This window comes from Mercenaria mercenaria, chromosome 10 (assembly GCF_021730395.1).
Source record: "Mercenaria mercenaria strain notata chromosome 10, MADL_Memer_1, whole genome shotgun sequence".
NCBI lineage: Eukaryota > Metazoa > Mollusca > Bivalvia > Venerida > Veneridae > Mercenaria > Mercenaria mercenaria.
Window position 1 is genome coordinate 35,651,838 of NC_069370.1, and position 25,549 is coordinate 35,677,386.

General features: G+C 34.3%; 1 protein-coding gene across 13 annotated transcripts in view; it reads right to left on the reverse strand.

The window, feature by feature from the left end:
* The window catches only part of LOC123559387 (CLIP-associating protein 1-like), a 146,963-nt gene that overhangs the window by 33,816 nt on the left and 87,598 nt on the right, over positions 1 to 25,549 (reverse strand). For 10 of the 13 annotated variants that reach the window (XM_053552735.1, XM_053552733.1, XM_053552738.1 and 7 more), the window contains 9 exons: positions 20,823 to 20,930; positions 19,688 to 19,864; positions 19,173 to 19,288; positions 18,366 to 18,476; positions 16,711 to 16,770; positions 8,615 to 8,718; positions 7,911 to 7,974; positions 6,551 to 6,714; positions 5,750 to 5,828 (listed from right to left, as the gene is read on the reverse strand). In XM_053552735.1, coding sequence (XP_053408710.1) covers positions 5,750 to 5,828; positions 6,551 to 6,714; positions 7,911 to 7,974; positions 8,615 to 8,718; positions 16,711 to 16,770; positions 18,366 to 18,476; positions 19,173 to 19,288; positions 19,688 to 19,864; positions 20,823 to 20,930 — 983 coding nt within the window. Of the gene's footprint in view, positions 1 to 5,749; positions 5,829 to 6,550; positions 6,715 to 7,910; positions 7,975 to 8,614; positions 8,719 to 13,048; positions 13,064 to 16,710; positions 16,771 to 18,365; positions 18,477 to 19,172; positions 19,289 to 19,687; positions 19,865 to 20,822; positions 20,931 to 25,549 lie in introns of all 13 variants that reach the window. The other 3 variants (XM_053552736.1, XM_053552740.1, XM_053552737.1) reach the window with 3 other exon arrangements.

Below are 25,549 nucleotides of genomic sequence, written 5' to 3' on the forward strand. Positions count from 1 at the left end.
GAACTTGACCTAGATATCATCAAGATGAACATTCAGACCAACTTTCATACAGATCCCATGAAAAATATGGCCTCTAGAGAGGTCACAAGGTTTTTCTACTATTTGACCTACTGACCTAGTTTTTGAAGGCACGTGACCCACTTTCGAACTTGACCTAGATATCATCAAGGTGAACGTTCTGGCCAATTTTCATGAAGATCTCATGAAATATATGGCCTCTAGAGAGGTCACAAGGTTTTTCTATTTTTAGACCTATTGACCTAGTTTTTGACCGCACGTGACCCAGTTTCGAACTTGACCTAGATATCATCAAGATGAACATTCAGACCAACTTTCATACAGATCCCATGATAAATGTGGCCTTTAGAGAGGTCACAAGGTTTTTCTATTATTTGACCTACTGACCTAGTTTTTGATGGCACGTGACCCAGTTTCGAACTTGACCTAGATATCATCAAGGTAAACATTCTGACCAATTTTCATGAAGATCTTGTGAAATATATGGCCTCTAGGGAGGTCACAAGGTTTTTCTTTTTTTAGAGCTACTGACCTAGTTTTTGAAGGCACGTGACCCAGTTTCGAACTTGACCTAGATATCATCAAAGTGAATATTCTGACCAATTTTCATGAAGATCTTATGAATAATATGGCCTCTAGAGAGGTCACAAGGTTTTTCTATTTTTAGACCTACTGACCTAGTTTTTGCTGGCACGTGACCCAGTTTCAAACTTGATCTAGATATCATCAAGATGAACATTCTGACCAACTTTCATAAAGATCCCACAAAAAATGTGACCTCTAGAGTGGTCACAAGCAAAAGTTTACGGACGCACGGACGGAAGGACGACGGATGCTGCTAGATCACAAAAGCTCACCTTGTCACCATGTGACAGGTGAGCTAAAAATGGGGGTTGGGGGAGAAAGTTTAACACAAATTAATGTCTTCAAACTGGTTTTTAAGTAATATAATTTATGTTTGTTAACTCTATGATTGTGAACTCCAAAGGGAAGAAAACATGATGGTACTCAGTGAATCCAAAAACTTAAAAGTGCAAAGTCGAAATGAAACACTATGAACACCAGTGTGTGAGCATGTCTGCTGAATAATTATGTAGGTATATTCTTCTGTCGAAATTTCACATGAAGAAAAAAACTGGCTGTGAAAATGTGGAGAAATGGCTAAATTTGTTAAGAGTACTTCCCCTATTGTAATTTACTACGGAACACCAAAAAAGTGTGTGTGTATGTGTGTGTGTGTGTGTGTGTGTGTGCTATTACCTACCTATTTTAATTAACCAGTTACCTTCCATGACTTATAAATACCTTCAACATCTCAGACTTTGGTCACTTAAAAGCAATAGTGTTTGGACATTCTTTCCCAAATCGACCATTTTTTCTCTAACATTGTTATGGATAAAGAAACAAAAAGGCCTTGTCTTATTTGCATCTTCCTTGTTGCTTCTATCAAATGATAATTTTCTTACTTTCATTATCAAAATTTTAACAAAATTTTGCCAGGATTACCAACTGGCTTGCCTGGAGACTTAAAAAGGGTGAATATATATGTGTGCAAATACTTTCAACAAAATAGACTACAAAAGAGTCACTTTAGCTGATAAACTATTTTTACCTGGAAGCATCTGAGAGGCAACTGACTATCAGCAGAATATCACTTTAAGTGACCAAAGTCTAAATAGGCAAACTACAACTACTATTTCCTGAACTGGACACAAGGTTGAAAAAAAAAAATGAAATTTGGGAACCCAGTCTCAGAATAAGGGTCCGTCATTGGTCAACTTTATGACTGTACACAGAAACAACCAATCAGATGCTAGAGAAGTGAGACTGGTTCCAAAGTTCAGTTTTTTAACCTGTGACCCAGAAAAGCATTCACTGACTCGACAATATCCAGAACAGACATGCCATTTTTTTGCATTTCAAGCAGGGCGACCAAGGAGAATAAATGAAAAAAATTACCTTTGGCTAAAACGCATGCATAAAAAGATCAAAAGTAGCAAATTATTTACATGAAGCAATTTCTCCTCATCATGGTTAAAGATGTGCTTTCAAACCTTTTTTTTTTTTTGAACATTTCTACATTAAAGGAAAACTTTCTACATTAAAGGGAGATAATGGATTTTTTCACGAAATAATATTGCAAAGACCTGTGGGCCGTTATACAATCAGATATTGACTGTTCTCTCAAGCAAAGTTTTTAAAAGCAGGGAGCGGTGCAGCTTGCTGATACAAAAAGGCATTGCAAAATTGAAAGATTCAAGCATTTTTAGGCAGGTATATTACTGAACTGTTGGTAACAGATAGGAGATACTTCATAAAGACTTTGACTAAGTATTCATGAGAAGTTTAAGCAGAAAATGTGCAAGTAATAGCAAAATGAAACCTGAAATGTTATGAATGTGTTTTCATTGGTGAACAAGGATCAAGATAAACATTTGTAATTTAAAGCTTCTTTTTAAGTGTTTGAAAGCACATCTTTACACCATACATATTTATATCTATTGTATGAAAAAAAGTATAAAATCAAAGAATACAAGAGCTGTTTGTAAAACACGTATGCCCCTATAATGGGTTCTCCCATTTTCAGTCCAGTGATCACTTTGACCCTGACCTTTGACCTGCTAACCTCCAAAAAACAATAGCATCTACTTCATAAACCCAATCATGCTACCAAGTTGGAAGGTTCTGGGTCCAGTGGTTATCAAGTTATTGAGCAGAAACAATTTTCAAGTTTCAGGCCCCTGTAATCCTGACCTTTGACCTAATCAGCCCCAAAACAATTGGGGTCATCTACTTCATAAGCCCAATCATGCTACCAAGTGTTAAGGTTCTTAGGCAAGTTGTTCTCAGGATATTGTGTGGAAACCATTTTCAAGGGTCAGGCACCTGTGACCTTGACCTTTGACCTATTGATCCACAAAACAATAGGGGTCATCTACTTAGTAAGCCCAATCGTGCTACCAAGTTTGAACTTTCTGGGTCAAGTTGTTCTCAAATTTTTTAGTGGAAACGGTTCTCTCTACAACAGATGATGCGACCGGCATTTGCAAAGCAATATACCCCCACTTCTTCGAAAGGGGTGCATAAAAATAGTCTAGCTTTTACTAGCAGTTTTAAATGCAAAAATCTTCTTTTGAAAAATGCTTAGGGTAGCTTCTGGCAGATGCCAAATCAACAAATACTTTGTGTACCATTCATAATTTCAGTCAAAAATTATTTTTTGTACCCTTCATAATTTCAATCAAAAACTTTTTGTGTACCCTTCAAAAACTATTTTGTGAACCATTCATAATTTAAGGCAAATAACAGTAAGCATAACTTCATACATTAGTTGAACAAGAAAAACTTCAACCATTCACAAAACATTCTGTTTCAAGAATGAAATGCTTTAGAATGATCTCTGAAAAATGACATGAATGCTAAACTGGTCCTTACAAAACTAGCTCTAAGTAAAATGCACCCCCTACCCCGCCCAAGTGGTAACTTCACAGAAGTGACAGAAGTGCTAATGGAAAACTACTCAAGACCACTTTTTTTTTAAATTCATTATGCTCTTCACACTTCCCTAATAACTGTGACTGCTGAATCTCAAATTTTCTGCTAAGAACATGTATTATACCATTGACCTTGAACTTGTCTTAATTGGAATTGAAGCTATCAAACTACACATTCTGAGTTTTCACTTCCACCCCACCCGAGTGGTAACTTCACAGAAGTGACAGAAGTTCTAATGGAAAACTACTCAAGACCACTTTTTTTTTTAATTCATTATGCTCTTCACACTTCCCTAATAACTGTGACTGCTGAATCTCAAATTTTCTGCTAAGAACATGTATTATACCATTGACCTTGAACTTGTCTTAATTGGAATTGAAGCTATCAAACTACACATTCTGAGTTTTCACTTCCACCCCACCCGAGTGGTAACTTCACAGAAGTGACAGAAGTTCTAATGGAAAACTACTCAAGACCACTTTTTTTTTTAATTCATTATGCTCTTCACACTTCCCTAGTAACTGTAACTGCTGAATCTCAAATTTTCTGCTAAGAACATGTATTATACCATTGACCTTGAACTTGTCTTAATTGAAATTGAAGCTATCAAATTACACATTCTGAGTTTTCATTTCCACTATATTTTTGGATTTTAAATATCAGCAAATTCAAAAAACCTGACAAATGTGTACCATACATACAGAATATTGATATTGTTTTCAAGAGCACTACAACACTTTCTAAACTTCTCAAAACTGAAATATTTATTACAAATGAATACTTTGTAAGCCTTATCATGTTCCTGAATTGCAATCAGTACATGTTAGATATCAAGGATTTCATTAGCTCTCCTGGATTTTCAACCAAGGTCAGATAAATCTCCTGTACTTTTAACAAAAACTTTTTTTGCTTGTTTTGGGTTTAACATTGTTTTTCAACAGTATTTCAGTTATGTAACAGTAGGCAGTTGACCTAACCAGTGTTCCTGGATTCTGTACCAGAACAAGCCTGTTCTCCACAAGTCACTATGAATCAGAGGTGGAGGACAAATGATTTCAGACACAATGTCTTTCATCAAATCGTCATGTAGAACATGTACCTCACCCGAGGATCCAACTCATGACGCCGCGTTCCGTAGATCTGCACTCTCCCTATTGAGCTAAGCTAACAAAAACAAGTTCAACCTCATACATATTTCAACTAGTGCTAACTTGATCTGCTGGACTGTGAGTTTTCTACATGTAACTGACAAGGATAAATTTATCTTCTAGCCTATATCTCAGTACATCTACTAAAGAAGTAAAACAGGACTTGTTTGTCTTATATCTATAACCTGTACTTAAACCTTACCCTGCTAAATTTCTACAATGAACTTGTCCATCTTTCAATTTGGACAGTAGCATTAACTGTTAAAAGGGGTGCTAACCAAAAAGATACTGACTGAATGGCAAACAGTGTAGATCATGATCAGACTGCACAGATGGGCAGGCTGATCATGATCTACACTGGTCGCAATCAACCGTGTCCAGCATGATAAGGGTTAAAATCTGATGAAAACTGTACATGTAACCTAGAGATAATGTTCCATACATTAGCGAATGAAGCTGAAGTACACAAAAAATGATTTCTTGACAAAACAACAAAAAAACAACAACACTGTGGGATAATTGAGATCCTACACCAGTGCAACCCACAGGAAAATGGCAATGATTGGATCTTCCCAAATATTGACAATCAATACAACAAACAAACGAAATCACATATATATAGCTTTCCTTCTGAACCTGATGTTTTAATTGAAGTGTATCATTTAATAAGTACCAGGCCCGTAACCAAACTTTCACAAAAAAAGCAGCACTTCACTGCATAAAAAAATTCTTTTTTTCAGATATAATTTTTAAAAGAAGGTATTAAAAGTAGAAATCTGTTTGCTTTACCTTTAATACAAACAATGTGAACCCACTTCTTTTCCATTCTAAAAGCATCAACTTCACTGTACAGATAAGAAGAAAGGATGCTTAAAATTAAAAGAAATTTACAATCATTCCACATCCCCCCCCCACACACTCCACCCCTACTCGAGGTGATGCTTCTATTAAACTTTTTGATATGACTACGGGCCTGTTAATACCCCAAATATATGTCAAGAAATAGCTTGCTTGTTGATTGAGACTGGTGTAAAATGATTTCACAATAGCAATGTAACCCAACAAATGTGTTCATGTAAGATACATACCTTCATACTAGGTGACTGTGTTTGGTCGATCATAAACCGTGTTAATATGTTAAATTGAAGATCACTCGGAAAATTTTCCCTGAAAAAAGTACAAAACAATCAAGAAATTAACATTCTGGGGCCTGCTTAGTTTAAACAACTTATTTTTAGGTCACTGGAAGGTACTTTAAACCACTCTCTAGTCTGCCATCCATTGATAGGTTTTCACATAGTGGATACATAATGGCAATCAGCATATTCCGCTTGATTACGTATTCTCTGTGTAAGATTTTGTCATTCCCCGTTTGTTACATAAAAGAAATTTCCGTGATGGCCGACAAATGCCAAAATCACTACCTGAGAATACATATTCCCACAGAAATTGCCGATTACTGGTCCACTACCCCATGTCACCAAAATAATTCTGGTCATGACGACTTAACAGCTTTAATGGTGGAAAAAGACCCCAAGGAGCCTCTTTCAGGCACTGGTATTCACCTGGGTAGAACCACCAACCCACTGCAAGCCGACAGATGGCTTCCTCACACAAAAAACAAGTCTGTACTACATCTGACGTTTTGACAGATATACTTTCATTTCAAAGAGGTGCTAGGACTTGCCTTAAAAACAAACTCTGTCGAACATTTTTGACCGTAACAGCTTATCAGTCTTACAGGGAGGTAACTGTAACTGTAGTAGCTTTAAATGAGTAAAGTTTTTGTCTTACCTGACATGTTGTTAGTATTCATATTTATATTTATATATGTAAGTTAAACTGAAGAACCAAAATAAAAAAATTCAGGCACAAATTATTAAACCAACCTGGTGGCATCTAGCGTTCGTTGAACTTTGGCTTGCAATGAACCGAGGATATCTGCTCCTAGTTTATTCAGTAACCGTGACAATAACACATATAACCAGTCTGTCATATCTCTACTGTGCAACTGTATCAGATCTATTAACATTTCCAGAAATAAACTGAAAACCTGCAAATACATAACACAACATCTTTAAACGTTACGCAACGAGATAAAAATATTTTAATGTTATCAAATTACAACAAAATTAATAATGTTCCTCTGCCATATGGGACTCATTCTTACGGATTTCTCAGCTATTTTTTATCCATGATATCATATCTTAATACATATTCTAACATGACCAGCTAATAACCTACATACTTGTAGGGCAAAATTTATCTCGGGTTATTCTGCAATAAACCGACCTTGAACTATGCTGCGTGCGCACTGTGTTTTGGCTATTGCTAAATGCTGTGGCGTAGCATGCAGCTGTAATGTCGTTCTTATGTGTAGAAATGCATGACTCAGGCCTTCGGGTTATTCTATGATAAACCTAATTTTGATACTTAAAATAATTAATTTAATCTTTTTAAGTCTGAAATACCCAAATTTAAATCCCAATTTATAAGTATAGATAGATTTTGATCTGTGCACTATGCCCTATCAGACAAATCAATATGTCTGGTAAAAAGCTAATCACGGCTTTTGTTTACGATATGATGAAATCTGTGTAAACGTTAAGAATTTTCTGAGCAAAGTCATATGTAATGCTTTCTACACATTTCAAATATGCTTTGCCTGACAGGTCATTGTACATGATTAAAATCTAAACTTGACACATTTCCATGAACTAGCCAATTTGGCCAAAACTGCCAAATATTACACCAACAAATTCAATGAGCAGAAAATAATGCTATTATAAACTTCAAAAGAGTACAAGTCCTTTCTTTCCAGCTTCAGAAGCATTTTTTTTTACTTTATCAAAAATCTGTACTGTGTACAACTATCATTGGCATCCATTATTTTAAAAAAATTTCTGCACAAATCACAAGTGTATCATAAGCATTATTTTCCTTTCTGTTGGGTTCAACATCACAATGACACAATTATAAAGCCATATGGTGATTGTTCTACATTTTGATGGCTTAGGAAGGTGCCCTTCCATCTATTATTACAGGCGGTACCCAGGTAGAACCACCAACCTTCTATATGTCAGCTGGCTGGCTTCCTTACATGAACGGCGTCCACAGCCCAAGCAACATAGTTCGGGGCAAGTTATTTGAAGCCATTGACCTAAACCATCCTGCAACAGAGGCATGATTAGCAAGCACCTCTCCAGAAGTTCATAAAGACAAAAAGTTGGATGCCTATTTTTCACTTACTTTACTATGCGGATCATGAAACATTCTTGTAAATATTTCTGTGGCCTTCTTCAATTCTATCCGCCTGTAAAAATAAAACTGATGATAATACTGACAATCAATGTACAACTTACTACGAAATCATTTAATTTCATGAGCATGAAATACCATGATTTTGACAAAAACCTTTCCATTGCTGAGATATGAATTCACAAATTTCAAATTTTGAATAATTATGTAATAGATATGAACTTTACTTGTTTGTTAGCATCCAAATTCATGGATTTACTCAACCACAAAATCAATGAAAATTAGTCCTCTACAAATATTAATGATTTCCTAGTAGATTTTCCAGAACCTACTTAAGGAAGACCTCAAGTGCCCCTCCGTGCATTATATAATAATGAGCAGGCACCTGAATAAAAGCAACGACCCTCTTTAAGCCAGCTGGATGGCTTCCTCACATGAAGAATACAACGCCCCGAGTGAGGTAAGAACCCACATCAGTAAGGGGCAAGTGGTTCATAGTCATCATAGTTAATTTCTAAGTTACAAAAGAAATATGTTTGAATCAAATTCCTGATTTTATTTCATCTCATATATTGAACACTTAAATACATCAAATATTACACTTCAAACAAGAGATAAGAAAGACAACAATATTATAAATTTAGAGAAATCTATGAGGATTTATAATTCTGTATACTGTAAATACATCAACTTACGTTAAAAATCTATTTTGACGAAGTAATTTCTGTAAGCTCACTACACCTTCCTTTCTGTCTTGGTATGAGCTACTCTGCAACAAAGCGAGAATTTCTCCCATATCCTGAAATAAAATAAATCACTCAGAATAAAATAAAACTTCACATTAAAACACTTAGAACGTAACACATTTTTGAGAGGTTGAGATTTTATACTTGTAGGCTTTTATATTTTAATACAGTCAATTCCACTTATTTGAATACTGGTCATTGGAATATTCCGCTTATTTGAATACAATGTTAAAGCACCAATCAATCCCTATATATTTCCAATTAAAGTTTTCCTACAACTTACATTCCAAGGTAAAGTTTTCCTGTTATTTAGATAGATTTGGTGTTGAATCTATGACACGTTCCGTTTATTTGCATAATTTCAGGGAGTTTAAATGCACACTTTTCTTAATTTATGAAAACCCCTGTGAAACATTCTCTTACAGTTTTTTCCCCTCTTTGTTTTTGGCAAATAACTTGACATACTTTTTTATAAAGAAGTCAATTTCCAGCCAACACTTATTATTATCCCACATGTAAACATATGTACTGAAATCTCGACCTCACTAACTAATAACATGCAAATTTTTTTAGTATATTTTGCTATTTATTGCATGCTAAGAGTCAAAATGAAATTACATTAAAACTGTAAAAGTTGCAAAACATGTATTTCAAATATATACCAAAGGGAGTGAACTCATATATAAAAACATACAATAATATTCAGCTCAACATAAAATCCTAGTTTTAGTTAAAGTATCTATATTTCACTACCTACAGTCATTTGCATGAATTTTTAATTAAAATCAGGTGAGCATCAAGCAAAAAGATCTCTGTTTGCCCAAGACTTAAAAAAGTAAAAATCTAAGGTCACGATAAAAAGACAAATTGGATTCCTATATTTCCCCTTTCAGCGCCTTGTGGCATAGGATACATTTATTTTTGTTTTTATTTCTGATGATCAACAAAGTCAATTGAGTTTTATAAAAATGAAGATATTTTACAAAAGTCTTTACTACACATCTCTGTTTAGTACTATCTGGCAATTCTGTTTGATTCTGAATAACACGTAAACAGGGTTATAAGCCTAGCTAAATGAAGGACTTTCCACACTTTCCCTTAAACCACACGGACCCTTGCATCCACACAGCAAGCCACATTTCAGTTAGATAACACAGACATATAATACTGATGAAACTAACAGACAAGAGATCACAGAGTGATCTTGGCGCCCACCATTGAGCCACCATTGATTGTTCAAAATTTCAAGACTAGCTCAAGGTCAAATTTCATTTCAGTACACATCACTGTGCATGTGGTCCATGCATGTGGTCCAAATTTGAAAACTGTAGCTTGAGAAATGTGAAAGAAGGTCACAAAATCAATTTCAAGGTCAAAGTTCATTTCGGTATACAAAACTATGCATATGCTGCAAATTTGAAACCTGTAGCTTAAGAAATGTGAAAGTAGGTCACTAGGTCAATCTCAAGATCAAAATTCATTTCGATACACAAAATTATGCATGTGGTCCAAATTTGAAGCCTGTAACTTGAGAAATGTGAAAGTAGGTCACTAGGTCAAAATCAAGGTCAAATTTCATTTCGGAACACAAAACTATGCATTTGGTCCAAAGTTGAAGCCTGTATCTTCAAAAATGTGAAAGTAGGTCACTAGGTCAATGTCAAGGTCAAAGTTTTTTCCGGTGCACAAAACTATGCATGTGGTCCAAATTTGAAGGCTGTAGCTACAGAAATGTGAAAGTAGGTCACTATGTCAAAATCAAGGTCAACTCATGTCAATGTTCATCTTGCCACTCAAAACTATACAGTCATGTGGTCCAAATTTGAATGTTGTAGGTTATTGACAAGATTTTAAAAGCTTTTCCCTATATAAGTCTATATGAACCATGTGACCCCCGGGGGCGGGCCATATTTGACCCTAGGGGGATAATTTGAACAAACTTGGTAGAGAACCACTAGATGATGCTACATAACAAATATCAAAGCCCTAGGCTTTGTGGTTTGGACAAGAAGATTTTCAAATTTTTTCCCTATATAAGTCTATATAAACCATGTGACCCCCAGGGCGGGGCCATATTTGACCTAGGCGGATAATTTGAACAATCTTTGTAGAAGACCACTAGATGATGTCACATGCAAAATATCAAAGCCCTAGGCCCTGTGGTTTTGAACAAGAAGTTTTTCAAAGCTTTTCCCTATATAAGTCTATATAAACCATGTGACCACGGGGCAGGGCCATATTTGACCCCAGGGATATAATTTGAATTATCTTGGTAGAAGATGATGCTTCATACCAAATATCAAAGCCCTAGGCTCTGTGATTTTGGACAAGAAGATTTTCAAAATTTTTCCCTATATAAATCTATGTAAATTATAAAAATAAACAAAGGGCCATAACTCACTCAATAATTGTTGAACCAGTCTGATTTTCAGGGGGACACAACTAGAATACCAAAACATCATACTGACAAAGTTTGGTCAAAATCCCCCCAGTAGTTTCTGAGGACATGCGATAACGAGAAATTGTTAACGGACGGACGGACGGAATAACAGACGGACGGACCACGGACGCAGAGTGATTTGAACAGCCCACCATCTAATGATGGTGGGCTAAAAATGACAAAAAATGACATGAAATAGGAACTGTTTGTTCCTTAATCATTTGTCTGTATTTACAGACCAGTCTCAAAAATGTGTCAAATTGCCGTTGCTCAATTTCAACACTGAGCTCAAAATAACCAATCAGACGCTACAATTTTGACACTGGTCTCCACTGAAAAACACTTAAGGGGGGCGGAATTAAATTTGGACGAACCAGTAACACACGAACATTAAACGACAATTCCACCCATCTCATGTGCTTGAGAAAATTCCACTTGCTCTTGAACTAAGAAACAAACACTATTTCCAAGGACAATTTTGTTTTGCAGTTTATTTTTCTTTTCCATTCCTGAAAAACTACAGTACTGATGAAATTCAGTTAAGGTAGTGGACCAGTAACGGTATTTGGCAATTTCCATTTGATTCAATATTCTGTGTATGCAATTTCGGCATTTTCCAGCTGGTATGTAGTGTAATGTGTTTGTTTGAAATACAGTAACGGCTGACAAAGACCAAAGTAGGGTGCAGAAATTACATAATCGCACGGAAATTGCCAAACGCCATTAGAGGTCCGCTACCTAAAATATCAAATATTCAATAAAGCCTTTTGCATCTTTCAGGGGCTCAGTCCTAATACCTTTACATAGTTCTCCTTCAATGAAGACTTGAAACAAAGCCTTAATATATAAAAGCTCATTATTTCATATTCAGTTCATTAATTTCAAATTCATACATTTTAGATTAAACTGAATAGGATGGAAATTTAATATAACTGTACTAGGATTTGAGGACACAAACATTTTTTTAGTCCAATGGTCACTGACATTATATTTTTTAATATGCCTTCCATGTTGTCCACACAGGAGGCATAAAAAAACCCCACACAGATGCAGTATATGACAGTTTGGAAGATAAAATGTACTCAGTAATCATGCAATCTGAACTTTAACATTTATATTTTTCAATGTAATCAAAAAAGTCCCTGATAAGCCCCTGATAAAATAACATAAACTGTAAAATATGGTAGCTTGGTTTGACTCTGTTGTGGAAAGAAAATTATCGGTTTTTTATGAAAAAAACATGGAACTACTGAAAATGAAAGTTTTTCCGAAGATATCTCGCTCTAGTTTTCTAAACAAGGACCTGAACTTAAATTTTATCAATAAAATTTACTATGATTACTGTCTATTCTTTTGCTGTAACAATTGGAATTTTCTCCAAGGCACTAAATATTTCTTTTATTTAATGAAACAAATGGAATTTTCTCCAAGGCACTAAGTAATTCTTTTATTTAATGAAACAGATGGAATTTTCTCCAAGGCACTAAGTAATTCTATGTTTAATGAAACAAATGGAATTTTCTCAAAAGCACTAAGTTATTCTTTGCTTAATGAAACAAATGGAATTTTCTCCAATGCACTAAGTTATTCTTTGTTTAATGAAACAAAAGGAATTTTCTCCAACGCACTAAGTAATTCTTTGTTTAATGAAACAAATGGAATTTTCTCCAAGGCACTAAGTAATTCTTTGTTAAATGAAACAAAATGGAATTTTCTCTAAAGCACGAAGTAATTCTTTGTTTAAGCTATCTCAGCACAAATGAAGTCAATGACCTTGACCTTTTACAGACCAAACACACAACCAAGTAAAGTCGAAACAATTTCTGTGACTTCAGGAAAGTAAATCTGTGATCTACCTATTTTTATGCAAGCTGACATTAAACATAAGACATATACAGATACCCCAGTGCATTCAGTCACCAACAGCCCTGCACTTGCATTACCTTACTTATTGAACTCTGTAAATATAACGATCATGCACACTTTAGTTAAGGAGTTACATTAAATGTTACCATAACGATAATGATATTAATGACACGATACAAAGCATAGATTATGAAAAATTGATAAATACTTCTTACAGTTATTAGCTGTTTTTTTTTTAATAACAATAAAATAATAACAAAGCAATGAAGAATGTCTGCAGTTATTAGGTGTTTTTCTTTACAACAATAAATTAATATCAAAGCAATGAAGAACATCTGAAGTTATAGGGTGTTTTTCTTGCAACAATAAATTAATAACAAAGCAATGAAGAACAGATTCTGAAGTTGTAAGGTGTTTTTCTTTACAACAATAAATTAATATCAAAGCAATGAAGAACATCTGAAGTTATAGGGTGTTTTTCTTGCAACAATAAATTAATAACAAAGCAATGAAGAATGTCTGCAGCTATTAGAAGTTTCTTAATAACAATGGAATAATAACAAAGCAATGAAGAATGTCTGCAGCTATTAGAAGTTTCTTAATAACAATGGAATAATAACAAAGCAATGAAGAATGTCTGCAGTTATTAATTGTTTCCATATAAGAATAAAATAATAACAAACTTAAGTTATTAGGGCTTTTTCTTTACAACAATAAAATATTTCACAGAATGTTTAATGAGAAGAACTTTGACAGATACTATGCCTTTTCGATGACAATATAAAACATCTCTTACGAAAATGGATGTTATTTTCCTGTTATTAGGTGTTTCTTTACAAGTTAACTTCCACCATGCAAAGCTTATCTTACGAAGACTGCAGTTATTAAGTTTATCTAAGTTTATCTTTGTAACAATTACATACTGAAAAGCAGAAGGAGTTACAACTGTTTTGCGCTAAGCCCGCGAAATTTTTTTTATGATATTCTTAATCAACAAACATTTTCTTCTCGAGTAATAGAATCATTATTCAGGGGCTGATATATCAATAAAACTGATTTTTTTCTTCTCAAAAATCAGACGAGCTAAAAATGAGTTAAGTGACTTAATTACCTCAGAATTTGTCATTTTAAATCTCTGATCAAAAGTGAATTTCTATAAACATTTAGATGTGCAGCATCACAGAAAGTATATGTGGCGTAAAATTAAACAGGATCTCTACCCTGTTCCAGGCTGAACTATAGTCTCAATTTTTAAGGTTGGGCTTGCCCTCCTTTCTATTCTGACAAGAAAACCTTTAACAATATCTATCTGTATTAAACCACTTTAGTGAATATACAGTCGAAACTTGATATATCAAACTTGCTTATCTAAAATTTCTGGCTATAGATCTCGAAGACATTTTCAAGTCCCGAGCAGAAAAAACATTGCCCAATACATCATCTTAAGATGAACTTCGGTTATCATGAAGCAAAACACTTGATCCCTTGGAATTCAAGATATAGAGATTCAAATGTAATTTTTATCCAAGCATGAAAACAGTTCTTGCATATTGTAAAGGGGTTTGTGTGGAATGGTCTACAATAATGCAGTAAAACTACTGGACAAAAATACACAATACTTAGTGCTGATATGAAGTATACAATTGTGCATGGAAGATTTACAGATAAAAAAAACTGTTATTAAAATCTATAACATAATTTCATTAAATTTAATTATAAAATGAAATATCTCTCTGGCAAAATCTAATAGAGTAATAACTAGAAATACATGCTGTACACTATGAAACACATAAAAATTATGAAGTGCCTTCCCTCCGCCCTACTCTTAAAAAAAACAACATTCCTTTAAGAAATTACATTGGTGCCATTCAGCTATACTAAGCAAATGAATTAAATATCTGTTTTTATTTTTTCATAATGATGACAGTAAAAAAAAAAGTTTTACAACTACATGCTGTTTTCCATTTTTGTCTTGCAAAACAACTTTGATTAAAGACAGCCTATCAGCAAAACAACTTCTAAAGCTGGCCTATCAAATAAACTTGAAACAGCACCTATATGCATTTTCTATGATCTTGACAATGTTACTGTCCATTAAGCTAAGCAAAGTATTTTCTTCCATGAATAAACTAGTAAGCAAATCTTGCAGGTTCTGAAATACTAAAATCTATTAAAGGCATGCAGCTTGAACCATCATGTTTTAATTAGCACTTTGTTAGCCCCCTTGTACATATTTTCCTTTTTTCTGCCAGCTGCCATTCCGGTATCTATATACCCCCAACAAAAATATATTTATTCAAGGGACAGAACTAAGGCCCTACCTTTCTTCTCATCTGTGAAGAATTAAAACATAATAAAACATAAAGTAATAAACAAAAATCATAAAATATACACACAAGCCACATACTGGCTTTGCAACTACAAATAATATAAAGAGAATGCATGTTCTACTAGCATACTGAAATGGTAAGTGTTCAAATCAATTTACAAATTATACGGCTAGAAACGGCTTTGGATCTATCCACATACTGAACTGTTGGCACATATTTTTCATAATGCTGGAAATTACTTTGGATCTATTATATCAGAATCTGGTCAAAATCTTGTATTTCTATTACAGTTCACAGCCAACAGATCAGTTTTTATAAAATACAAGCAAAGAATAACACCACCACTTTGAATGTGAACATAGGAAAGTTAAGAAAAAGCTACTTAAAACCTGCAAATACCATGACATCAGTCCTTGCAATTTTGTATTTTAGTTTGTTTCCTGTTTATATGGGGTTTAAGTGACAAAGAAACAGTTTAGGTAATATTGTAATTTTACAATTTTACTTCAATGGAAGCAGAAGATCACGAGGGCCTACTGGTATTATCTAACATACAAATCGGCATCTTTGTATAACCAAGGACCTTTGTTTGAAAATAATTATGATCTCTTGCATTGTGAAGGGAATGGGATGAACTGGGAGAGAGGTATTTATATACCCAAGATAGACAGCATCACTACAGTTCTGTTTTGTTGTTTTTTGGTTTTGCGATGTTTTTCAAAAGTATTTCAGTTACGTTACAGCAGGCAGTTGGCATAGCAAATGTTCCTGGATTCTGTACAAGTACTGACCTATTCTCCACAAGTAACTGCCAGCTTCCGCTACATGAATTGAAAGTGGAAGATGAATGACTTCAGACAAAATGTCTATTACCAATCGTCACTGAGAATATAAGCCTCCTGTGGTATCGAACACCTGACCCCATGTACCGTAGATCTGTGCTCTCCCTATTGAGCTAAGCGTGCAGACACAGCATCATTACAAGCTCATTGAATTGATGGCCCTTTTACTTTTATTTGAATTTTTTTCCATAACTTGATTTAAAGTTTGTATCTCTCTTAAAAAATGTTATATAACAGATGTACAGTCAAAATAGGAAACCTAAACAAATCTCCAGTAGAAGAAGTAAGGAACAGGCAAAAGGTAGATTTATTAGAGTAAGACTTCTATGTTGGGCAATATATAACTATGACCATTCCTGGTAAACGTTTTAGTTATAATATCAAAGAGAACCGAGTGTACGACAAAATACGCACATATACATTCTACTGTTAATAAGCGAGGTACACTTTTGTACAAACTGCTAATGACCGACGTTATGGTATACGCAAGCTACTTCGCAACATGCAAATTTGCTGAAAGGGTAAAGTTTGTGTGTGAACGTGGACCGGAAGTACAACACTGCGTACCTTGGACGGTGTCGAGAGACGGCGAGGCCATCTTTCTTTTTCAGTTGTGGAGTTTGATGCCTTTTTTTATTGAAGCATAAACAGATGTACGATGCATTTACATTAATACAGTCACAAAATAAATATCTATCTGTCATTAAAGCATGCACAATTTCCTAAAGTAAACCTGCATGGCAACAGTATAAACTGATAAGCTCTAAGCAGCATTTTAGTGAAGTAATTTGGTGGCTACTGATCCATTCTCCATAATTTTTAAGTATGAACACTTCATTAATAAGAGGGAACTACTAAGAAAGTGTTTTTTCCTTCCTAGAACACAAAACATCAGCTTAAAACAAGCCTTTATTTTACATTATATTTTATGTACATCACCTCTCAAAAAAATTCAACTTTTGGAAAAAACTAGAAATACATTCTGCATGCCCACGGGCAGGATGTAAAGCCTGCCAGCACCTTTGGCCTCTAATTGTGACCTTGACCTTAGACCTAGGGACCTAGTTCTTGCGCATGACACTCTGTTTCATAATGGTGAACATTCATGCCAAGTTACATCAAAATCCCACCATGCATGAAGAAGAAATGCTCCTGACAAACTTCAATTTGACCTTTGACCTCCAACTGTGAGCTTGACCTTTGAGATAGGAACATGGGGTTTGCGCATGACACACCTTCTCATTGAGTTAAACATTCATGCCAAATATAAACAAGATTGGTCCCTGCATGTCAAAGTTACAACCCGGACAAAATCGGACGGACGCACGCACATACACCGACCCGCCAAAATTGACGACTATATCAAGCTCACCGCAAGCAGGTTCAACAAAAAACCATATTTGAGACTTTTTTTCTGCTGACAAAACCATGTCTCGGCAAAATTTAAAAACATTATAGTTTTTTTCTCGATTCATGTTGACAGACATCCAGCAATAAAATTTGAAGAATTTCCAGACCAAAATTTAAGATTCCCGTAATACAATTTTATGCTCCTCCTCTGGCACTTGAGGACTCTTGATGCTTTATAAAACGTATACCTACAATAAAGGCTCTATCAAACTTTCTGTTTCTTTTTAACATCTGAAGTCTATGAAGAAAGCTTATGTAGACAAACAGTTTAAATAGCATTTCAAGCTACCAAAAACCATTCTACAAGAATTGTCATTTTTAAGAAAATGCCTATACCAAACACCATGTTCCAAGGAATGAATATTGTTTTACAGAAAGGTTTTTCCCTTCTCAGATGAAGAGCAACAAGCCCCTACAGCTGAGACGCTGGTTATTATATATAGCCTAAACAGAATAGAAAGCAGAATTTTTTACTCAAGCCATTTACTATACATGTATGTACCAAATGTTCAAAGCAAAGCAAAACACTATAACCGCTTTAATTCATCAAATAACCTCTAAAGCAGTAATCTTAATACAAATCACGGCTGAAAACTTTTAGTGCCCAAACTTCAGCAATTTTTTTTTATTTGAATATAAGAAGCTATTAAACAAACTAAAAATCATTGAAGCTGTTTCAACCCTATCCACCATCAAAGCCAAGCGTAACCAAATAGACTTCCCTAACTACCTCTTCCCCTTCAAAGGTTGAAAACAGAGGCGCAAGTTTCTCTTACACAAAGGCATCGCCATCCCCTAATCACTTTACTCACCTCTGACGTTTTCCCGTATGAACTAAATGACCTTTCTGAACACACACTGGAAGTTTCACTGGCATTATCATCTGAATCATAACTCTCGTATCGTTTTCTTATAGGCTGACGCTGAAATAAAACAGATACTTTTTGAAAGAAATCCTAAATTCTTCATCATTACATATATACAGCATGAACTTCAGCTTTACATTCTCAGGTTTTTTTTGGCAATTAAGTCGCATTCACGAAGTTTCAGCTCAAATAGCCTGTTGGTAAAGAAAGGTCGCTTTTGATCCCAGGGCAAGGTGAATGTTCTCGACAGGTATTCCCGAGTGTAAGTTGTAGGTAACTTGTGCGGCTGTCTACGAGAGGTTTTCTCTGTTCCAAAATATATTTGAGCCGCACTATGAGAAAACCAACATAGTGCATTTGCGACCAGCATGGATCCAGACCAGCCTGCACAGTCTGGTCAGGATGCACGCTGTTTGCTTTCAAAGCCTATTGCGATTAGAGAAACCGTTAGCGAACAGCATGGATCCTGGCCAGACTGCGCGGATGCGCAGGCTGGTCTGGATCCATGCTTGTCACAAACACATTATGTTGGTTTTCTCATGGCGCGGTTCATTTTTCTCTCATGCAATAAATACATTGAATTGCTGGTCATATCTTACAGAAATCATCAAACGACTTTTTAAAAAAAAATACTCATACAAAATCCAGACTCAATGGTTTAGGTAACTGACCCTTTTAATAGCACTGAAATACCATTGAGAAATGAGGCTAACCCAAATATCAAACAAATCGCAAAGAACATGAAAAACACACCAGTGCGTCAGCCAGAAGTTCCTCTACATCCTGACCTGGTTTCAATGTTTTCACAGTCAGCCCACTTTTACCAGCACTTTTACTGCCGCTGAATCTTCGTTCTCGCCCTGGTAAACCTGTAAAATATAATCATTTGTGTATATAGTTTTTAATTATTTATCATAGATATCACAGATATTAGAAGTTCTGTGTAATTCTAAGCAGATATATGACTGATGTTATTCTCCTTATATCCCCATTGTGCCAAGTCAAGTCCAACAACATGCTTAAACCTAGAACCTGAAGGGATCCAGTGGCTTCTGTATTATCTGACAAGTGAGCTAAAAATATGACTTTTTTAACAGAAATATTGCTTTACTGAAGTGTTCTCATACGATTGTTTTGAATTAGCAAAAATACAATAAAATAAGAAATTATTAAAGGGGTTTCTTACAGTCGTCACGTGGTAACACTGACCATAAAACCAGAGGTCATGAATTTGATCCCCCCACTCCTCCAAATTACTTAGTACTTACCGTAGCCTGATGACTTAACAGATCTGGATGGACTTGTCTCTCTGCTGGTTCCCTGGCTTCTCGGGTTCGAGATTGAGGATGCCTTTCTAGGTCGACTAGGGGTCAAGGGAGCTGCATGCCCGGTAGTGTGGGTCAGGTAACTGGCACGTGGGGTGGGTGAACTGGATCGGCTATTGGCTGTAAGGTGGCAAATAATATTTTTACCATTTAAATGAAAGAAAAACAGAAAAAAATGATAAGAACATATTAAATGATAAAAATGCATAAAATAATTTCCAAATATTTTTTGAAAATAACAAAATGACAACTCTATACCTGAAAACTACTATCAAACAAACTCATTGAAAATGAACCTGTAAAAAAATAGGTTTTCCATAAAATGCTGAAAATAAAGAAAGATTAATTAAACTAAACAAAAATAATTGCATTCATCAATTTCATTTACCTCCTTCATTTGAATCTCTTTCTTTAAACAATCACAAAAAGTGCAGAAAATTAGGAAATAAATTAATCAATCTGTGTGTTAGTAAAATAGGAAGTTAGAAGAGTGTGTTACATTACAAAAAGTGAAATTAGTAAACATTTTGTTAAAACACAAAGGTTTTGTTAATTACCTAAGAAATAGTCATTTTTGATTATAAGAAACCAAGCTTTATATTCAGAGGGTACTTTTATTTTTCATATGAAAATATGAGGCATGTAATGATTCTGGGAAAATATTAGCAATGCATGACATGGTTACCAATACAAGGTTTCGCAACATCTTATTTCATTCATGCGTAAAACAAAGAAAAAGAGAAATTTAAGCAAAAGCATTCTTGTAGCAGTAAAACTAAACACACAACTTCGAGAGAATCAATTAGCGAATAAAAGTTCAACACTTGCAGAAAAGCTCTAAAAGAGCTGCAATAATGGTCAAGGGTGGTAATTCAAAATGTGCATGCAAATCAAGGGAGTTAATACGGAGAGTAAAAGTCCATTAAACCATCCAAAACCCAATGGTGAACAGGCAATTATCAACTGCAATCATAACACTTAGTGTACTGCATGGTGTATTAAATTGGAACTGTTAAGGGAGACTACTCCAGCAAAAATCATTCCCCTTGTTTTTCCATTCCAAAGGGAGAATACTCACGTTGCGACTGAGAGGTTCCTAATCGTGTACGATTACGACCATGATGATCTTGCGGTGAAATACGACTGGATGAATATGACGAGGGTACAACATGAGATTTCTGACGTGCTGCAAAATATATCAAGTGTCTCGTGCATGTATGGGGTTAAGTTTAACACGGTGTATGTTTATTTAAATAGCATGCACATCTTCATTTTTTTTTTAATCTGGTATTGAAAGAAGCACTAAAATGCTATCTAGTCGCAATGTCTATATGAAGTTTTTAAAAAGTGCAAAAATAAATCGTAGCTAAATTGTTCTTTTATAACTTTTTATGAAAAAAGATTTTTTTCAAATGAATTTTAACTTAATACCCCACAAAAATAATATGAAAATACTGAAATTAAATCAGTTTATAAAAAAACGACATTTTTGCAAAATGTAATTAACTTGCAAAAACATAACTTAAAAATGAAAATAACTGAATAATTATTGTTTGTATAGGGAACATGCAAAGTTGTGGTGTAAAATCACTGATGATTTGACAAAAAATTGAAGCAAAACTAAAGCAATAGGCCTGATATCAAAAGCAATTTATGCCTATCTAAATGTACTACATAATATGATGTATGACAAATTTGACTATATAATGAATGCAATGTAAAACAAGAAGCTGCGTTCAATAAACGCTTGATGCCCCCGGTGGCATCCTTGTCGATACAAAGCAACCTAAGTCCAAAACGAGGTCAAGGTCAAACTGAGGTCAGGTGATGTTTGAAGATGAAGAATGGTCACAGGTTACATCTGCATTAGTATAAAGTCATTCTAGTAAGGGGTATTGATGCTAGACGAAACAGTCCCATTTGGTTAACCAAGAGATGGCCCATACAAAGCAACCTAAGTCCAAAACGAGGTCAAGGTCAAGGTCAAATTGAGGTCAGGTGATGTCTGAAGATAAGGAATGGTCACAGGTTACATCTGCATTAGTATCAAGTCATTCTAGTAAGGGGTATTGATGCTAGATGAAACGGTCCCATTTAACCTCGTATGGATGGACGAACGGACGGACGAACGGACAGGGCAATCACTATATGCCTCCTGCATCAGTAGATACCGGGGGCATAAAAAAACTCTCCACTGATGAAGTACAAGGAATCGGTAAAACCGAAGGATGCTCCCCGATGCATGTGCTTGTCCCAATATGGGGAATAACGTATTAGAAACCAAAAAAAAAAAAAAAAAAAAAATGGAGATAATAAAAAGAAGAAAATTGAATAACAGGAGATAATTCATAAACTAGGTAAGGTAGAGTTATGGTTCGTTGACACTGCACTTCCCGTCAAAGGCCGATATCATTTTGTGAAGTTTCAAAGACATGCCATTAACACTTTTTAAGTAATGCTCCGGACAAACATTATTTTGTATAATAAAGGGAGATAATTCAAAACCTAAGTAAAGTAGAGTTATGGTTCTTTGACAATGCACTTCCCGTCATGGCCTCTATCATTTTGTGAAGTTTCAATGAAATGCCATTAATACTTTTCAAGTAATGCTCCGGACAAGCCTTATTATTTTGTATAATAAAGGGAGATAATTCAAAAACTAGTTAAGGTAGATTTGCCTCTATGATTAAGTGAAGCTTCAATCAAATGCCATTAATACTTTTCAAGTAATGCTCCGGACAAGCCTTATTTTGTATAACAAGTGTGACAGACGGACGGACAAAGCGGCAACTATATGCTTGCCCTTTGGGGAGCATAAAAAATTTCAATTACCTCATATATAACTAAATTTTAAAATTATTTGCACATCTTTCACGTTAAAATCGGAATAAATTATACCATATTTTCCGTAACTAACCCACTGTCTTTTATACCCTCCTCCCTACTTCCATATTTTGCAAAAAAAAAATTTTTTTTTAAATTAAACACCCCGTTTGCAAAATGTAATGCCCTGGGGGTGTTAGTATGGGAATATATGGTAATAATGTATTGCAGGTTCATTGAACTATTATGCCTTCCAGTCCACGGTTATTAAGTATACTTGGGATTAATTTGGGAAAAAGGTTTATTAAGTACTTCTTTCTTTTTTACTTATCTTCACTAAATTCTGTAAACAATTCACTTATATGTTTATTTCAAAGTACCATAAACGTGTTAAAAAACTGTATTTTATTTGACACATTTTGAGGGTTTGTATATTCATTATTTACATATATCAGGCCATTAACATTTTCATTTAGTAAGCAAATTACTCGGGACTCTTTCATCTGCTTATAAATTATGTCATTATTTTTTTTTTCTTCATTGTGAAATTTCATGCTACCGAGCAATCAGATGTAAATTTGAATTTCTTTCAAAATGCGTAACGATAACAATAATTTAAAAAAAACTCAGTGCAAAATTAATGTACCTAGTTACAATTTCCATACATATACTTACATTAATATTGTACTAAGCTCATGAAATTTACATCTTGTATATCACTGTGTTTGTCAAGTATGAATTAACCTTACTTATGAAGATCATATTTTCATTACCCATCTGCTGTTATTTTATGCTATTATGCCACTATGTTCTTAGATACTAAAACATTTCAAAGGATTTTTATAACACTGTAATAGGAATAATTTGACCTTTTCTTTGTAAAGTTGAAACTTTTATTATACACCTATGATTTTGTAATCTAAAATACTTTCATTATTCAGAAATAAAATACATTCTGAGCCCTGTTGGTGACATAATGTGGGCATTGAACCCAATTTGAAAAATATCGCTTTTGGTAAGCTAAGTTATATAAGAGCCAGGAAAAAGCAAGAACAATAGGGAAAGTACAGAATTTGCACCAACTTCCTTTTTTCTATAGGTACATGTTAATGATACTATTTTTGAGACAAAGTATATTCATTTCACAGGTTGATTTGAATATTTAATTTTCATGTCACTTTTTTACTTGTTAATTATTCAAACATTTTAAACAAAAACAAATTTAATATTCACAAAAAGTATAAAGTTTTTGTACTTCTATACTTTTTTCTAATGACATATCAGCCTAAAATTACCCAAGCAAGCTACAGTTTTATTTCTTGATTTGGCAACATTCTAGGTTGTAAAACAAGAATAGTGTTGTATTTTGGTGAGAAAATCATTTACCCAGTGTATGACTCGAACCTACAACCCCCTGCTTGCAAGTCAAGTGCTCTACCAACTGAGCTAAATGGGCCCCTGGTTAACCAGAAGCTTCGAATCACTACAATAGTAAGAGAAAAAAATTACCAACGGTATATCCTGTATTATTGTTATTTACATCTTCAGAACAGGTATCAAATTCCAATTCTAAATCTGATACCCTTGGTACTTCCTTGACATAAGGAAATATTGCAAAATGAACAGATTTCGCTTTTGTATTTGGTGAAATCGCCGTTTCATCGTTTTTGTTTGAGTTTCTATCATTACTGCACAATTTCAACCAAGACGGTCTTACAGTTTGACCATTATCGTTTATATTGCACTGCTCCGAGAATTCATTATCTAAACGTATGTTACCAACATTTTTTGGTTCATTCCAAAGTGAAAGAGAATCACAGTGACTTTTAAAAGTGATCGGAGAGGCAATCACTCTATCATTTGTATTTTCATTTATTGTATCATTACTGTTCACCACTGTAGACTGATAAACTTCTTCAAAATCATCAAAAACATCATCTAAATCTCCCATACCTTCATCGAAACCATCATCTACCTCATTTTTGGCATCTATACCTCTTTTCTTTAATATCCCAACCAATTTTTTCTCCTCACTAACAACACAGTTGTTATTTCCATCATTAATTTCATTTATTACATCTGGAGCAACACTAAATTCCAGCGAATAATCACTACCATCTTTTTCCTTTTCATAATTCAGCTGATTTAGTCCAAGAGACTCGGAAAGATCTGACAATGTTTTCCAAGAATTCACTCCAGTTTTCATTTTCATCATTTTATTTCAATGGTAAGCTCCTCTCAGTCATAAACTGGCGAAAAAAAAAAAAAAAAAAAAAAAAACTATAGAAATCCAACTTTTCTGTTCTACAAAGCAAATTGACCGATTTGTAATCCTAAGAACTTCAATATCACTCAAATATAACTATTAGTCTTACACAAAACTGGCAACTACTCCACTACCTTATCAATTATTTAAGCACAAATTTCCTCAAGTTAAAAATATTTAAGAAATCTACTTCCAATAACAATTTCCTTAAATATGTGACCTACACAATAAAACTTCAAAGGTCCAGATGATTTCATGATAATCTAAAATCCACTTTAATTTGTAATAGATCAAGCAGTAGAGGTCAATTAGGCCTTAATCCGCTCATAACACCACCTAGATAACCATCTCTCACCAACAATTACATCACAACTAATACTTTTCTCTTTTTTACTTTCCCGAATTTTCCCCCTCAATCTTTTTTCCCAATCTCCCAATATTTAAGTACAATACACTAATCTAAACTAATATCTCCGTAAGTTATTGTTAGATTTTTATCACCTATATTTATTTTATGTAAACCAGAGTATAAATGTTACGCCCTTTTTTAAAACTGTAACAAGATACGAGAACATAACTGAAATCTATTTAATCTATATCAAAATTATATCAAATTTTACAATTCATCAATACTCTGAATGACCCTTTTATGGCAAATTCATTGTGACGAAAATTTCTCAATGAACATACGAAATGAGTTCTTAAGATAGCCTGCT